The sequence below is a fragment of the Taurulus bubalis genome (genome assembly GCF_910589615.1).
Source record: "Taurulus bubalis genome assembly, chromosome: 1".
NCBI lineage: Eukaryota > Metazoa > Chordata > Actinopteri > Perciformes > Cottidae > Taurulus > Taurulus bubalis.
In genome coordinates this window covers 11,764,669-11,779,597 of record NC_136589.1, presented here as the reverse complement: position 1 = coordinate 11,779,597, position 14,929 = coordinate 11,764,669, and the positions used below count along the sequence as shown (strand labels likewise).

At 39.7% G+C, this 14,929-nt stretch overlaps 1 protein-coding gene across 1 annotated transcript in view; it reads left to right on the top strand.

The window, feature by feature from the left end:
- dctn1b (dynactin 1b) overlaps positions 1-14,929 on the top strand; it is a gene marked incomplete at its 5' end in the record, with an annotated part of 33,700 nt that overhangs the window by 10,621 nt on the left and 8,150 nt on the right. The window contains 11 exons of the mRNA XM_079229372.1: positions 5,934-6,104; positions 8,488-8,685; positions 9,765-9,969; positions 10,542-10,620; positions 11,939-12,098; positions 12,310-12,414; positions 13,104-13,295; positions 13,380-13,496; positions 13,726-13,878; positions 14,072-14,232; positions 14,633-14,801. Coding sequence (XP_079085498.1) covers positions 5,934-6,104; positions 8,488-8,685; positions 9,765-9,969; positions 10,542-10,620; positions 11,939-12,098; positions 12,310-12,414; positions 13,104-13,295; positions 13,380-13,496; positions 13,726-13,878; positions 14,072-14,232; positions 14,633-14,801 — 1,710 coding nt within the window. The remainder of the gene's footprint in view (positions 1-5,933; positions 6,105-8,487; positions 8,686-9,764; positions 9,970-10,541; positions 10,621-11,938; positions 12,099-12,309; positions 12,415-13,103; positions 13,296-13,379; positions 13,497-13,725; positions 13,879-14,071; positions 14,233-14,632; positions 14,802-14,929) is intronic.

Sequence of the window (14,929 nt, the reverse complement as noted above, 5' to 3'; positions counted from 1 at the left end):
TTTTGTGTTTATTTCTTTGTGCATCAGAAGCACTGACATGTTTCATCCAAAAGTCAGGTTTTGAGAGCTCTCAATAATATGTAAACCTGGGGTTTGTGACATTTAGAGAGGAGATTGCATTCAAAGAACTGCAGCTGAATGCAGTCAGCTTCTTTTTTTTTAGCTCTTTTGGTTTCCCACGTGTTTTCTCTGCGATGTCACATGTAAAAGTAAAACGATGTTAAAATGTTCGTATTTGCTTTTTTTCCTCAGTTTATGTGATTGTAAATTCAATATCTTTAAGTTTGGGATTGTTGGTCACATAAAACAAGTCAATACATACATTTTTTTGCTATATTTGTACTCTGAAAGTTGAATCAATTAATCATAAAAATCACCAGATTCATTGAAGATTCAGATTCATTCAAATATAATTGTTAGCTGCAGTCCAAGTTTAGGGCCACTGTCTTATTGTAACCGCTTTACTCTCTACTGTCGGTAAGCCTCAATATTTTATATGTGAAAAAAAACTTTTTTCTGTACTTTTCCATGCGTTTTGGTAAAACAAGTACAAGTTTTAGGCTCAAATCTATTCTAACTATCAAAGCATGCCGTATACATTTGTGGGTGTTCAATCCTAAAATCTTTGTTTTCTTGCAGCGTGTTCATTTAGAAAATTTGAAGATTTTTTTTACATCGAGTCAAGCCATAATGTTTTATGTGGATTCATCTCGACTCGGTTTATGCCGACAGTCCAGTTCTCTCTAACATCATTCTCCGCTGACTCATACGTGCTGATAAATGTCAGAAGGTGACCGAGGTGAAATCAGACGCCCTCCCGCCTGCAGAGAACAAACCTGCTGCAAAGTATGGATTTCCTGTCAGCTCGGTTCTACTTTATCGTCTCCTGTTCGGCTGACTTTCAACCTCAGGAGCTCAGTTTGGTTTCAACATGGAGGCCTGAATGTTCAGATCTAACCGAGGGATGTGAGAAGTTAAATGTCACAGACGACTCTCAGAACAGGCAGGAAAAAGCAAAAATAGGCAAGGCAAGTTTATTTGTATAGCACATTTCAACAACAAGGCAATTCAAAGTGCTTCACATAAAACCATTAAAAGCATCAAAACATAACATAAAAGAAAACAAGATAGATGATTCTTCCTAATTACAGTAAAGACAGAAAATATAAAGTGAAAACTAAGTTATAGGACCAAAATCACATTGATTTATTATCCAGTCTTTTATTTTAAATAAGACATGCTGTTTTTATGGAACCACAAATGACTCAATAATTAATTAATAAATGTATGAATTCATTAATAAATAGATAGATACATTAATAAATGAATAGATGAATGAACGTATAAATGAAAAAGTAAATAGATAAATAATTAAATGAATACATTAATACACAAATGAATGAATGAGTTAATACATTAACAAATTAATTAATAAAATAAATACAGTGTGAATCAATTTAGTAAATCAACAAATCTCAAGTTGTCATTCTTTTTTCATAGTAATACGATCATGATTGTATGAATGAAGTCTGTTTTCATTTCAAAATGTCATGTTTCATGATGGCAGAGTTGTCGGCAATAACACTTTCTTTGTTGCTGACAAAACTAAGAAGAGTGAGTGAGAGGAACAAATATTTGATCTCACTTTCAAATGACACTTTAATTCGTTGTACTTTTACTGATGTCAGATGTGATAAACTTCTTCTGCATCACACTGTCTCTCGAGTTTCCCCAAGTACAGGAAATAGCAGTCAGCGCTTTGCTCAGTCAGTGCAAGCCGAGCGCGTCGGGCGATGCTGCGTTTGTGCTTCCTGAGCGGTCATTTCATCCCCTTGTTGTCCTGCTGGAGGCTGCAGAGCCGTGACCGCAGAGGCCGCGTGTGTGTGTGTGTGTGTGTGTGAGTGCTCTGGGAAACCAGGAACTAGATACATCTCCCCCCATCATCCTCTCCGTGTGTCTCCCTTCATCACTTCAGCGGTGGATGTCGTCTCAGAGCAGCACTTAGTCTGTGTGAGCGGTTTACAGAGAAAGATGTTTAATATTTCAACAGGACAGATTTCCCTCCGCTGCTCTGTAACGGATACATGTGAACAGGTTTTCTCTCCGCTTCAGCAGCCTGAACTCTTAAGTTCTGCTTCAGTCTTTCTTATAACAATCGCTCTTCTTCTGTAATCAATTCTTTATCAAATATTCTTACAAAAGAACACAACCTTGCTGTATTTACTATAACCTTATCGAATTTCATCACGGCCATCTCAAATTATTCACCGCCCATTTTCGTGCCCACAATGTAAAAGTATTTCAGGTTTAAAGCTCACAGCTAATCAAAGTATTTAATTAATCCTCTTATGTCCCTCTCACGCCTGCTGAGCTGTTGGTGCAGAAAAGCAGATTAGTGGAGCAGAGGAAGATATTATGAAAGCTACTCAAATGGCTCAAGGAATGAACTGACCTATTAAATTCTTATACTAAAATCCCCTTTCTTACTACAAGCAGTATTACATCTAAAGCTCAAGACTAATGTTTTGTTTTAGTCTTGAAACTCAATGTTTTCATCCATTTTGCAAGGATTCTACTTTTATGGAACAATGACTTTAAAGTTAATTGTATCCATATTGTTCACCCCTAATGACTGCAACTGAGTTCACATTCATTGCATAATTTAATGTGAAATTCATGTAATTGATGTATGAAACTACAGGACCTAATGGGAGGAAATAATTTAACTTAATTTAAGCAAAAGTGTCAAGCGAGCAGCATAAAAGCATCAATATAACAACAGCTAAAACAAACATAAACAGGTTAATGCTGTTTGCTACCCACCAAGAAGCAACTTGTAATATGAGCAATTATAATTAAGTTTAGGATGATGTTTTTTGTTTTAGAATTGTATATTTTTCTGTTATTTTTTTTTTTTTACCTGCATTCTTTATATTTCCCGCTTGGTACAGCAACTGCTGCACAGCAGTTTCCCTTATTTATTTTAGTTTATCTAAAAGTGACTATGCCTAGTCAAAGACAACTGTCACATGCTACAAGTCTATACATATAATATCCAGGTAAGACACATTAACATATACACTATACAAAATAAGTAAAAACAAAACATTTATAATAAATATCCTTAAAAACTGACTTGAGTTCACCAAAACTAATCCCCTCAATTTCAATGCCTCTGCACAAAAAATAAAAATCTACAAGGCATTTACAACTTTTTAATTTGTATTACAGATCATCTGTCCTCATTGTTTTTGTCAGCCTCATTTTAATGAGCCATAGGAGAGCTCTGCGAGTGTTGCCAGGCGACAAGAGAGGCTTGCATCGCATCGGCGTTGCTGCTCATTTTCCTCTCTCACCTCCGTTTACAGCCCCGCCCTCCTCCGTCTTGCATCCTCTTCTCTGTTTGTCCCCTGTCACTCACCGTCTCACCCCCTCCCTCCTCCCTGTCTGTCTGCGGTAGCGAGTGGATTGAGGAGCAGCGAGCACGGGGAGGGAGAGAGGGAGGAGGCTGCACAGTGATGTAATGCGGGAACAGGGCATTGGCTGGGCTGGAAAATCACAATAAGCTGAGCGAGAAAGGGGGGGAAGTGAGACAGGAGGGGAGGAGAGGAAGGTTAGGGGAGGCGAGGCGTCTCCTGTGAGCAGAAGCAGGTCGGAGGCTCTCGGCAGCGAGATGTCCGAGTCGTAAACGGGGGAGAAAGGAGGGGAAGACGCCGACTCAGGGCTCCGGCAAACGGATTATGAGAGAAGCTGAGGAGGAGGACATAAAGGAGGACGATAGCAGGAGGACAGAGGAAGGGAGGGGGAGCCTGGGAAAAAATCGCCGCGGCCATTTGCACCACTGCAGCTTCCCGGCCTGAGTGGCTGCCTGTCTGCCTGTTCGGCTTCAGCTGTCTGTCTCTCTGTCTCTCTGTCTGTCTATCCTGGTCTCTGTGGATCGAGCATCGTTCCCTGTTTGATCCCCTTCCTGTGTGTGTGTATTTCTTGGTGACTGTGTGTTGTGTGTGTGTCTTCTTCTCTTGCAAATATGATGAGACAGACTCCTGCACCCCGGAAGGTACAGAACTCCATATAATCGTCCTTATCTGTTAGGAGGAAGATGTTGTTGTTGTTGTTGTTGTTGTCGTTGTTGTCGCCACCATTCATTTGTTTTGTTGGCAGAGCTGCTGTAAAGGTCATGCTTGAAAGTTTCAGTTCCTCTTTTCGTTTTGGTGGGAATTGCCCTTTTTTTTCCCCCTTAAGCAAAATCTGATTCCCAGTTTGGAAGTAGAAGTGTAGCTGCAGCTTGTTTGTGCCCTTATTTCATTATTTTGTCAGTTTATTTTGTGCGTGGCTCTGATTTTTGCAGAATTAATCCATACCTATAGATGTTTGTGCAGAATCTTTTTTACTTTTATTTCAGTGACGTTCAGTTGTGTTTCTGTCTCCAGCACAAGCTTTTATCTTTTATTTGGCCTCATCATGAAGAAGCCTTTTTTTTTTTTTTACAAGCTGAATGATTTTTTTGGTCCATCAGAGCTGAATCAAATGATTTCACACTTGGTTGCAGATGTAGCAAACAGGCTGCACGTGATTTCAGTACAGCCTGTTCTCGTATCTACAGCAGGACACTATAGCTTAAGAGGGCTGTCAGCTCTTATTTGGTACAGCTGTTAGCTCGGGCTAATTTCTGCTGAATGGTCCGGCTCTAATCCAATAAAGAACGATAACTAGCCAAAGAGACGGCCATGCCCAAGCTGAGAGAGACTTCAGATCGTTCTGCATGAATGCAGTGGAAGGAAAGAAGTGTCTGTAAAGAGCTGGGTTACTTTGTGTTTAGATAACTAAGAGAATAGTCTTGTAGTTTGATCACCATGCAGGGTAGAAAGAATGTTAATGTACAACATTTACTTACCTCAATATACATATAAAATATTTAATCATCTATATTTAAGTTCATTTTTCAGGTCCATAAATTCCTCAACATTTCCTGGTAATGTCCTTTTGAGTTTCCTGGAAAGAACAATGTAATTTGTAACTACACAGACGTTGTTCAATCAGCACGACAGAATTATGCTCCGGTGAACCTCGTCTGCGCGAGACACAAAGCAGTCATTTAGGATACAATGGCCGTACCAGTCTCAATGTTCATGTTGTTTCTGTGTTTGGTGACGGGGGTGGAAGAGATGAGGACAAGAGAGATGAGGGGGGAACACAGCAGAGTAGAGATCTGTCGGGACGTTACACGATAATAATGGATTCACTGTGGTACATTTCGCAGGTTTTTATTGTCAGTTTCATGCAAACCATCTTGTCCTTTTGTCTGTGATTTCCAGTTTAAAATGAACTTTGCCTTGAATCACTAACCCTGGCTGTTTGTGTCCTTCCCTTCCCTCCTCCTCGCCTGCCCTTTGACCTTTTTCCACTTCCTCCTCTTCTTCTCCTCACTCAGACCACGGCCAGAAGGCCCAAGGTGAGCCCAGCCCTCAAAGTCTTCAGGGCTTCCTATTTCTACCACTTTTAATCATTTTATTATGTGTGATTGTTGATTTACTTCATGAAGCAGCTTGTGTGTTTGTATGAGTGATGCCAAGACAGCTGTGACTATACATCACCCGACATGACGCCAAATCCATTCTATCATTATTTTGGTTAATAGCAACAACATGTTTCTAGTTGCACATTGGTGTGTTTCTACTTTATATTCATACGTACAACATCCATTCTGTTTCTTATCTCCATCAAGATTTTTAACATATAAAATGCTTTGTTTGCTTTTTGATTATGGTTTTATGTGTTTTCAATGTAATAAATCTTCTATTTGGTCCATCATGGAGGTCAATAATTGTCAGTTAGCGAATAAAGAAACAGACAAGAAGTTCTCAACGGTTCATTATACACGTTGTCATGTTTTTTTCTCATTATTTCTTCCCCTTGTTTATTTTCCTTTTCAGCAGCCCACCCGACCTGCAGGTGGGAAGGGGACTGCGTCGGGCTCGGCCTCGGCCTCTGCTGGCGAGATGAGCAGCAGCGAGCCCAGCACGCCGGCCCAGACGCCTTTGGCGGCTCCGGTCATCCCCACCCTCCACTCCCCAGGAAACCCTGCGGCCCCCATCCCCAGCAAGGTCAGTTATCCGCTTTCACACATCAAGCTGTGGTCACAGTTACAGGGAAAGACAGCTTGCCAATGGGTTTCGGACAAGGTGCATTCATAATATACTGAGAAAATATGCGGTAAATGCTTAAATTTGAGATTTGATAGGTTTTTACATGTAAGAAATAGGTGACCAATGGCAGCTATGATGAATCATTTTGCTCTATAAAACACATGTCTTTAAGAAGGACGGCACATGACACTGTTGTATTGTAACACTATGCACATCGTGCCAACAAGCCCAAAGACGTGTTAAGACTCTTAGTGCAATGACGAGCCATCGGAGCAGAAGTGTGGGAGTCAAATCAGATGTGACATTTGCTTTTCTATAGCTCCTCTAAATATACAGGCTTTTTGACACCGCTGTCAGTTTGTGTTGGCATCATAAGAAAAACTAATCTGAAAGGGCCCAAGGCTTTAACTGGTGTCTTAAAATACATAAAGAAACATAAAAAAAAATTAAAAAAATGATTTTCCAATCTAATAAAAAGGGAAAAACTGATTTGATTATAAGTCGTAATGTAGCACCAATCTTTTAGTTGTATAATCCATCCATCCATTTATTTTCTAAACAGCTTATCCTCTTGTTGGTCACAGATGGCTGCAGTGTATCCCAGCATACACTGGGTTAGTGGCTGGATATTCCTGTACAGATTGTGAGTTTACTAAAGGGCTGACTATTTTTTTAGAGGATTGTTTATCATTTAAAATCACAAAACATGGAAACAGAAACATGTTTTTTTTAAGAGCAACAGCTAAGTGACAACTTGCTTGCACTGCCAACTGGTGGTGAATACATACTTTGTCCACAAGATAACAGTCTGTAAATCTATAGTGTGATCGCACAAGAAATGCAACAAAAATTAAGTATACTTAATAAAGCAGACAGTATGCATACTTAATAGGCTGGTTTTTGAGTGTACATTGATGCATACCATTCCCCCACAATGCAAAGCACAAATGGAATGGAAATGGAGGAGCTGCTTACTGCTGGAAAAATAAAATAAAGTGTGTGGTGACAAAAAGTAACAATATTTTAAAACAACTTTTTTTCTTATTGCATTTCAGGAAAACCATTTTGATGTATATTTAGGGAGTTTAGTGTAATCCAATGTCACATAGTTAGTTATCTAGAGAGGTTAGTAGTTAGTACTTTTTCTCCATACAAGGTCAAGTATGGATTTCTTTCTCATTATATAATTGGTAAAACAGCAAAAAGAAATTCAGATAATTTTGAACAGTCATTTGGATCCTTTGAGCTGTAGGAGGTTTCAGGTGTATACAGTATATACTGCTTTTAATCATTAGTAGAAGCTGCTTCATGTTTTTGTTAAAAAGTGGTAATTTGTGTTCAGTTTCCATCTTCTACTTCTCAGAAATGAGAAGAAGCCGTTTCAGTGATTATCTCTGGAGCACATGGCTAATAAAGCGTGATTTAAGATGGGCAAGCATTAGTACATTTGATCTAGTTAAGTTGTGTAATTGTCTGTGAACTCTTTGTTAATCATGAACTGTGTACAGGTTGAATCACTGGCGACACAATCTGCGAAAAACCTGCGAAAAAACAAAAGCACAAGTACGCCAGCATGTACTTTAATTTGTGGTTAAATGTCACAAATGACCATTTAAACATTTAGTAAAAGTCAGCTGCCGTCTGGTGTCTTATTTAAAGGCCAACAGAATCGCTCTGATTCATATTTTATCCCCTCAGGAGGATGTCACTATGGAAACACAGGTGCAGTGATGTGGTGTGACGTGAAGATATTTTTGCATATTGAAGTGTTTTCTCTCACTAACATTTTAACAAGCTGTCGAAGGTGTGACTTCCAGTCTTTAATTGCTGTGTGTGAGACTGTTCACAGCCTGGGTGTCTTTATTTTAGAATTAAATTAAGATCTCCTGCTTTTAAGTAGTGTGTGTGTGTGTGTGTGTGTGTGTGTGTGTGTGTGTGTGTGAGTGTGTGTGTGTGTGTGTGTGTGTGTGTGTGTGTGTGTGTGTGTGTTAAATGTGTAAGAGCAAGTATGTAAAGTGTGTCCTTCCCGCCGAGGCATGTGTGCGCCTTAATGCTGACTTTCTCCACTCCACAGGTAGAGTCACTGCATGGCAAGTGGAATTAAAGTTTCCTAAGACATAAAAAGATGAAAGTTGTTGTTACCTTAGAGTGAAAAATGTACTCTTGATCCACTCACTGCAACGATTAAAGAATGAAAAACTGAAGTAATGGAGGACTGAATCCCCCATTTTTAACCTTTTTAAAAATTATTTAAATGTGTGATTACTAATTAAATATCTCCATCTTCTCCCATCTGTCCTCCATTTTCAAATATCTCCCTTTTCCTCATCTCATCCTGCAGGAGGAGGAGGCGCTGCGTGTGCAAGTGAAGGACCTGGACGAGAAGCTGGAGACGCTGAAGATGAAGCGAACGGAGGACAAGGCCAAGCTGAAGGAGCTGGAGAAGCACAAGATCCAGCTGGAGCAGCTGCAGGAGTGGAAGACAAAGATGCAGGAGCAGCAGGCCGAGCTGCAGAAACAACTCAAAGAGGCCAAGAGGGTGAGAAACAAGAGATGAATGACTAGATGTTCAGGGAGATGTTGTTTGATGAATGGATGGATGTTACTATCCACAAAATGGCTGCAGAAACAAGTGAGGGAAAGTCAAGATGATATCAATGTAGCAGATTTTTGGCAATGACATTCTATGATCTCAGGTTCCCTCCAAAAGTGATCCTACAGATATCTATTTGAAATAAAATCCAATACATCCAATACAATATGTACTATAAAATACAATATAATACTGTGGTAGCCAGACAAGCAATAGTGAAATGTGTAAACTGTTTGTAAACACGTGCTTCACACTTTGTGCCAGAACTCTGTTCTCAAAAATAGTTTTTAAAGACAGATGCTGATATATTTAGTTTGGAACATCTCATACTTTGCACTGTGGTTCAGTGCCCTTCAATATATATTTATTTTCAATCAATTTCTTACTCTGAACAATTGGATTCTACATGAAACAGTTTGGGTTATTTGTCTTGAAAGGTTTTAGTATTTGTGTTTTTGATTTTGCTTTTCCTGCTGGTTTAAAGTGGCTCAGTTGGAAAGAATGTGAATGTAAATCTGATGGGTTTTTTTTATCTTTAGAGTTTAATGTCAATCAAATCTGATCAAACTACACCCACACAGTCCACACAAGAGTTTTACTCTTCATAAAATAAGGATAACTTTAACTTTTATTCTTTCTTATTTAGTTACAAATATTGAATGTTATAGGTTTATAGTTTTTATATAAACAAATATTAAAGGCAATCATGTTTTTCTTCCAAGAACAGATCAGGCTGGAGGAGACATTTAAACTAATATGACACAAACCCACACTAAATAAATCGTATAAATATTATTATCTCCATAAGGCAGAATGGTCAACCATGCCTATTGAGCAGCAGGAAAATCAGATATAATACTGCCATTAAATTAAGAATTAACTTGATTTAAAGGCACAAAACCAGCAATGAAGTAAAACATAGTAATGCATAAAGAGAGAAACATTTCCTGGCAGGTTTTAAAGATTGTACTAAGACGATATACACCAGTGAACATAATTAACTAAACATGATACTCTGTGTGTAGGAGGCAAAAGAAGCCCTGGAGGCAAAGGAGCATTACATGGAGGAGATGTCGGACACGGCGGATGCGATCGAGATGGCCACGCTGGATAAGGAGATGGCCGAGGAGAGGGCGGAGTCTCTGCAGCTGGAGGTCGACTCCCACAAGGAGAAAGTGGACGAGCTCACCATGGACCTGGAGATCCTCAAGCACGAGATCGAGGAGAAAGGTTCGGCTGAGACGTGAAAACACGTTTTAACATCTGTTCTCCACATTTTTTACCCTGCATGTGAGAACTGGCGTGATAATTATTTTTCACATGTTGATGTCACCTCTTCACAACAGCCAACACTGGCTTTTCTTTCTGCTTTAATACTTAATTGTTGAATAAATAAGGCCAAACAAAGAAAATTCAGAAACTAACCTGTGAACAGAATGGAACAAAATTAAATAATTATGTTTCTGCACTCATAGATTATACATTTCAAGGTTGTATAAAAACATGCATAAATTATTTTCGTGTTCGGTTTCTGTAAAATAGCACAGGAGCAGAAATAACAGATGTTCACTGAGGAGCGGCTCGATGGCATTTTAAACTCGTTGCAGGCCAACGTGTTTGAAATGCCATCGAGCCGCTCATCAGTGAAGAGGCTGATTTCTCCATTCTAGAAACTTTTGTTTTGTTTAATTACAACTGCAGCTAACGGTTATCAGAGAACTCAAAAGGTGCCATTCGGTGTAATTCGTCATTGTTTGCTGACGTACATTAGAAGTCACTCTTGTTTTTTGTGTTACTCACAGGTTCGGATGGTGCCGCCTCCAGTTACCATGTGAAACAGCTGGAGGAGCAGAATGGGAGGCTGAAGGAGGCACTGGTCAGGTGTGTAGGGGTGTGAGTGTGAGTGTGTGAGTGTGAGTTTGTGTGCACACTATTCACCCTGCAGGGACATTCATGAATGCCTCTGTCATGTTGCTTTATTGAAGTTGACAATGAATAAGGAAAAGAAATGTGAAGAGATGCAAATTAAACAAAATGTTGATCTTTTTTTTAATTATTATATATTTTTTTAGAATTAATTAATTAATTAATTGTAATCTATTTATATACACTTCCCACATTAACAAAACAAAGGAAAAAAAGCACAAGTAGGCCAGCAAAATGCATTTTAGCCACCTAAAAAAAAAAAATCTATATCAGTTTAAAGTGTACGTTACTTTAAGAATATTTTCACCATTTTGTCTTGCCGACGGCTAGCGCTTTCCGACGGGGAACTTTAATTGCACCTAAAGCGTGTCTATGCTCTCTTCAAAAGGCACAAGACTCTGTTGACAAAAAACTCTCTGTTCAGTTCCATGTTGGAAATATTCAAAATATAGTGCTCACTTAAACTTATATAGATTTTTTAAATTGCCTAAAAAATGGGTCTAAACAAGAGGGGGTGGAGATGATCCCAACAGCCTTCAGCTTGATGAGAACAGACTGCTGCTGACAGAGCCTCAGTTTGGCATTGAATTAGCACGAAAATGCATTTATACTTCATTTTCTTTGTGTCAGCAATACTGGTAGTACATATGAATAGTCCCTCTACAAGTTTGCAAGACTATAAGCCTTTTTAATATAGTATATAGTATATATATCATAAATATTTTCAGTCTCAAAATGGAAAAACGCCTAGACGTTTCATTTGAAAAACATGTGTAAAATATACATTTTCTGTGATATTGTTAGCTGCTTTTTACTTAGACTAGAAAAGGCTTCAGGCTATGGTCCCAATGTGTTTTCCAGTTCATGAGTCCCATTTATAGTCATCTACAGGCATCTATTTGCAAAGAAATGTTCAGGCGAAAATAAAAACCTTACACTTTAGTGTGTTCAAACTTATATAACTCAGTGTCAGCAGCACTTAAAGCGATTCTGACTGAGGGAAAAAAAGCTTTAGTGTTACCTTTAAAAAGAGACCAAGACCATGCATTTACTCCAAATAGTACAATACAGCTTGCAATTTACTTTGGGTATACCTTGATGGGCGTTTTTCTGCAAATATTTTACAGGAACGCTAAGAGGTTAAGTCATAAAAAACAGGAGAGAATTTTTTTGCAGTGTAGTAGTTGTAGAATGGAGTATGGATTCCGGTGTTTGAGTATCTTTTATTTATCCTGATCCAGATCCTAATGGTCTGTTTTCTCTTGTGTTTCAGGATGCGTGACCTGTCGTCGTCAGAGAAGCAGGAACATGTGAAGCTGCAGAAGCAGATGGAGAAGAAGAACGTGGAGCTGGACACTCTGAGGAGCCAGAAGGAAAAATTGCAGGAGGAGATGACGGTGGCAGAAAAGACCATCGACGAGCTCAAAGAACAGGTCAGCGCTTTCATCACAAAGAGCTTCTGAGCTGTTGCAGGGACATAAATCATTCTGCAGTTCGCTAGCATCAGTGTTTTCACTGAATATTTCTGTTACAATCAGATGAGAAGATTTTTCCCAGGAAACTTATGTGAACTTTTAAAGCTGATATGTCCATGTTGATGTAACAAGCCAAGTAATAATATGATGATGATGTGCTTTGTTTCAGGTGGATGCAGCCTTGGGGGCGGAGGAGATGGTGGAGATGCTGACCGAGAGGAACCTGGACCTGGAGGAGAAAGTCAGGGAGATGAGGGAGACGGTCACTGACCTGGTGAGTGACATCATCAGTTCATTGAGTTTAAATTAACTTAAATATGAGAGATGAGTTAAATTAGGTTGATAAATAAAACATTAATAACTAACAGGACTGTAGGAGGTCAGAGGAAGTTGAAGTGCTACAGTTTGCTGACTCATTTCATTATTGATCTGGAGCAAAGTCATTCATTGTATGTGCTGCCCTCTGGTGTTTGTTTTTGTTCATTTACTATTTGACTTATGGTTTAAATATACATTTTTTAGGTACTATTAGTGTTTGAATTAGTCCACCTGTTATCCATTGACCTTGGTCTGGACAAATAACCATTGTCTTGGGCAAAAGTAATAACTTACAGTATGTGCAGAGATTTTATGATAAAACCGACACGGAGACATATGTTTTTGTTACTAGATAAATGCGCCAAAACTGTTTGCCGCAAATTTGTTATACATTTTGCTCTCATATCAATAGCTCACAAAATGAACAACCTAAGAATACTAATGTAATAACGTCACACTATAATGCCAGTAATTTCTGACGTTTTAGACTTGAGCTATTACATCATCAACCAAAGCATCAAGTGAGTTAACGAGCGGTATTAGTAAAGTCGTGGCCAACCGAGGAAATGTGGATATGAGTTCATTTCTATATATGATTATATATGATTCCAGTGAGGACCCTGTTTTTTTGTCTCCACCGTCCAGGAAGCTATAAACGAGATGAACGACGAGCTGCAGGAGAACGCCAGAGAGACGGAGCTGGAGCTGAGGGAGATGTTGGATCTGGGCACCTCGAAAGTCCGAGAGTCCGAGAAACACGTTGAGGCGGCGCAGGAGACTGTCGCTGACTACCAGCAGACCATCAAGAAATACCGCGAGCTCACAGCTCATCTGCAGGTACGGACCCAGTGAACACGCGGCACGTAGTTTGCTCGTACATGTTCCTGTTTGATGATCCTCCTTCTGTGTGTTGGTTTTCAGGAGGTGAACAGAGAGCTGACCAGCCAGCAAGAAGCCTCAGCAGAGCTGCAGCAGCAGGCGCCGGCGGAGATGTTTGACTTCAAGATTAAGTTTGCAGAGACGAAGGCCTACGCCAAGGTCAATAAGAGCTGTTGGGTCTGAATAATGAGTTCTCAGTGGTGCGATAATGTCAAATGTGATTCAGTGTCAACCGGAATGTCTTTTCTTTTTAAAGCTTTCTTTTGGTTTTCTGTGAGTAGAGTTGTTGTTTTTTTAATTCAGGATCTACATATAATTTTTTATGTTTACCGAGTTGTAAAACAGTGTGATATAGATTAGTTCTACGTTGTGTTTTACGTTCGTTTAGGCGATTGAGATGGAGCTGAGGAAGATGGAGGTGGGTCAGGCCAACAGACACGTTTCTCTTCTGACCGCCTTCATGCCAGAGTCCTTCCTTCGCCATGGCGGAGACCACGACTGCGTCCTGGTGCTGCTGCTCATCCCCAGACTCGTCTGCAAGGTGAACGTCGCACAGTTTACTGTTTTGAGCACGCTGTTAAAGTGAGTCCTCCTGGATTTCACCGAAAAATAAAGAAATCTATGCGTAAAGGACAAACGTCAAACTGAGATATGGATTGTTCAAAAGAGGCTTCAAATCAATACTTTAAACTTTTTTTGATTTACCTTATTTGCGTCTGTCTGCGTGTCTGCAGGCCGAGCTGATCAGCAAACAGGCCCAGGAGAAGTTTGACCTGAACGAGAACTGTGTGGAGCGGGCCGGGCTGAAGGGAGCCATCGGGGAGCAGCTGAGCTTCGCCGGCGGTCTGGTTTACTCGCTAAGTCTGCTGCAGGCCACGCTGCACAAATACGAGCAGTAAGTTTCAGCTGAGACAAAGACGTAAGGCAGGAGAGAGTCTGAGCACTGAGAGATGACTATAGGTTTATCTCGGTTGGATTTGAACTTTTATTTAATTAAAATCAGTAAACTCAGCTGCATCTCAGTCTTCTCCTTTGGGGGAAACATCTCTCCTGTGGAGTTTGTTGGTGGGATTCTGCACACAAAAATAAACTTAATCTTCAGCTTCATTTTTGTGACACTCAACACATCGACTAATTCATATTTTTCAATGGATTGAATATATTTATTGTTGTTACCACACAACTTAAAATTAAAACTGGAGTGCGGAACTTTTGGAAGTGCAAGTAATCAATTATACAATTACGGTCGAGGCTGTTAATGACTGTGTGCGCGTGTGTGTGTGTGTGTGTGTCAGAGCTCTGTCTCAGTGCGGTGTGGATGTCTATAAGAAGATCGGCTCTCTGTACCCGGAGATGAGCGTCCATGAACGTTCTCTGGATTTCCTCATCGACCTGCTGCACAAAGACCAGCTGGACGAGACGGTCAACGTGGAGCCGCTCACCAAGGCCATTAAATACTATCAGGTACACGCACGGTTATATTTTTTGGTTTAATTATTTCAGTTGCATCCAATGAAACACATTTACAAAAAAACTGTTTTTTACAGTTAAAGCTGAAACAGTGAATAGTCGATTAATTTACAGTGATATGA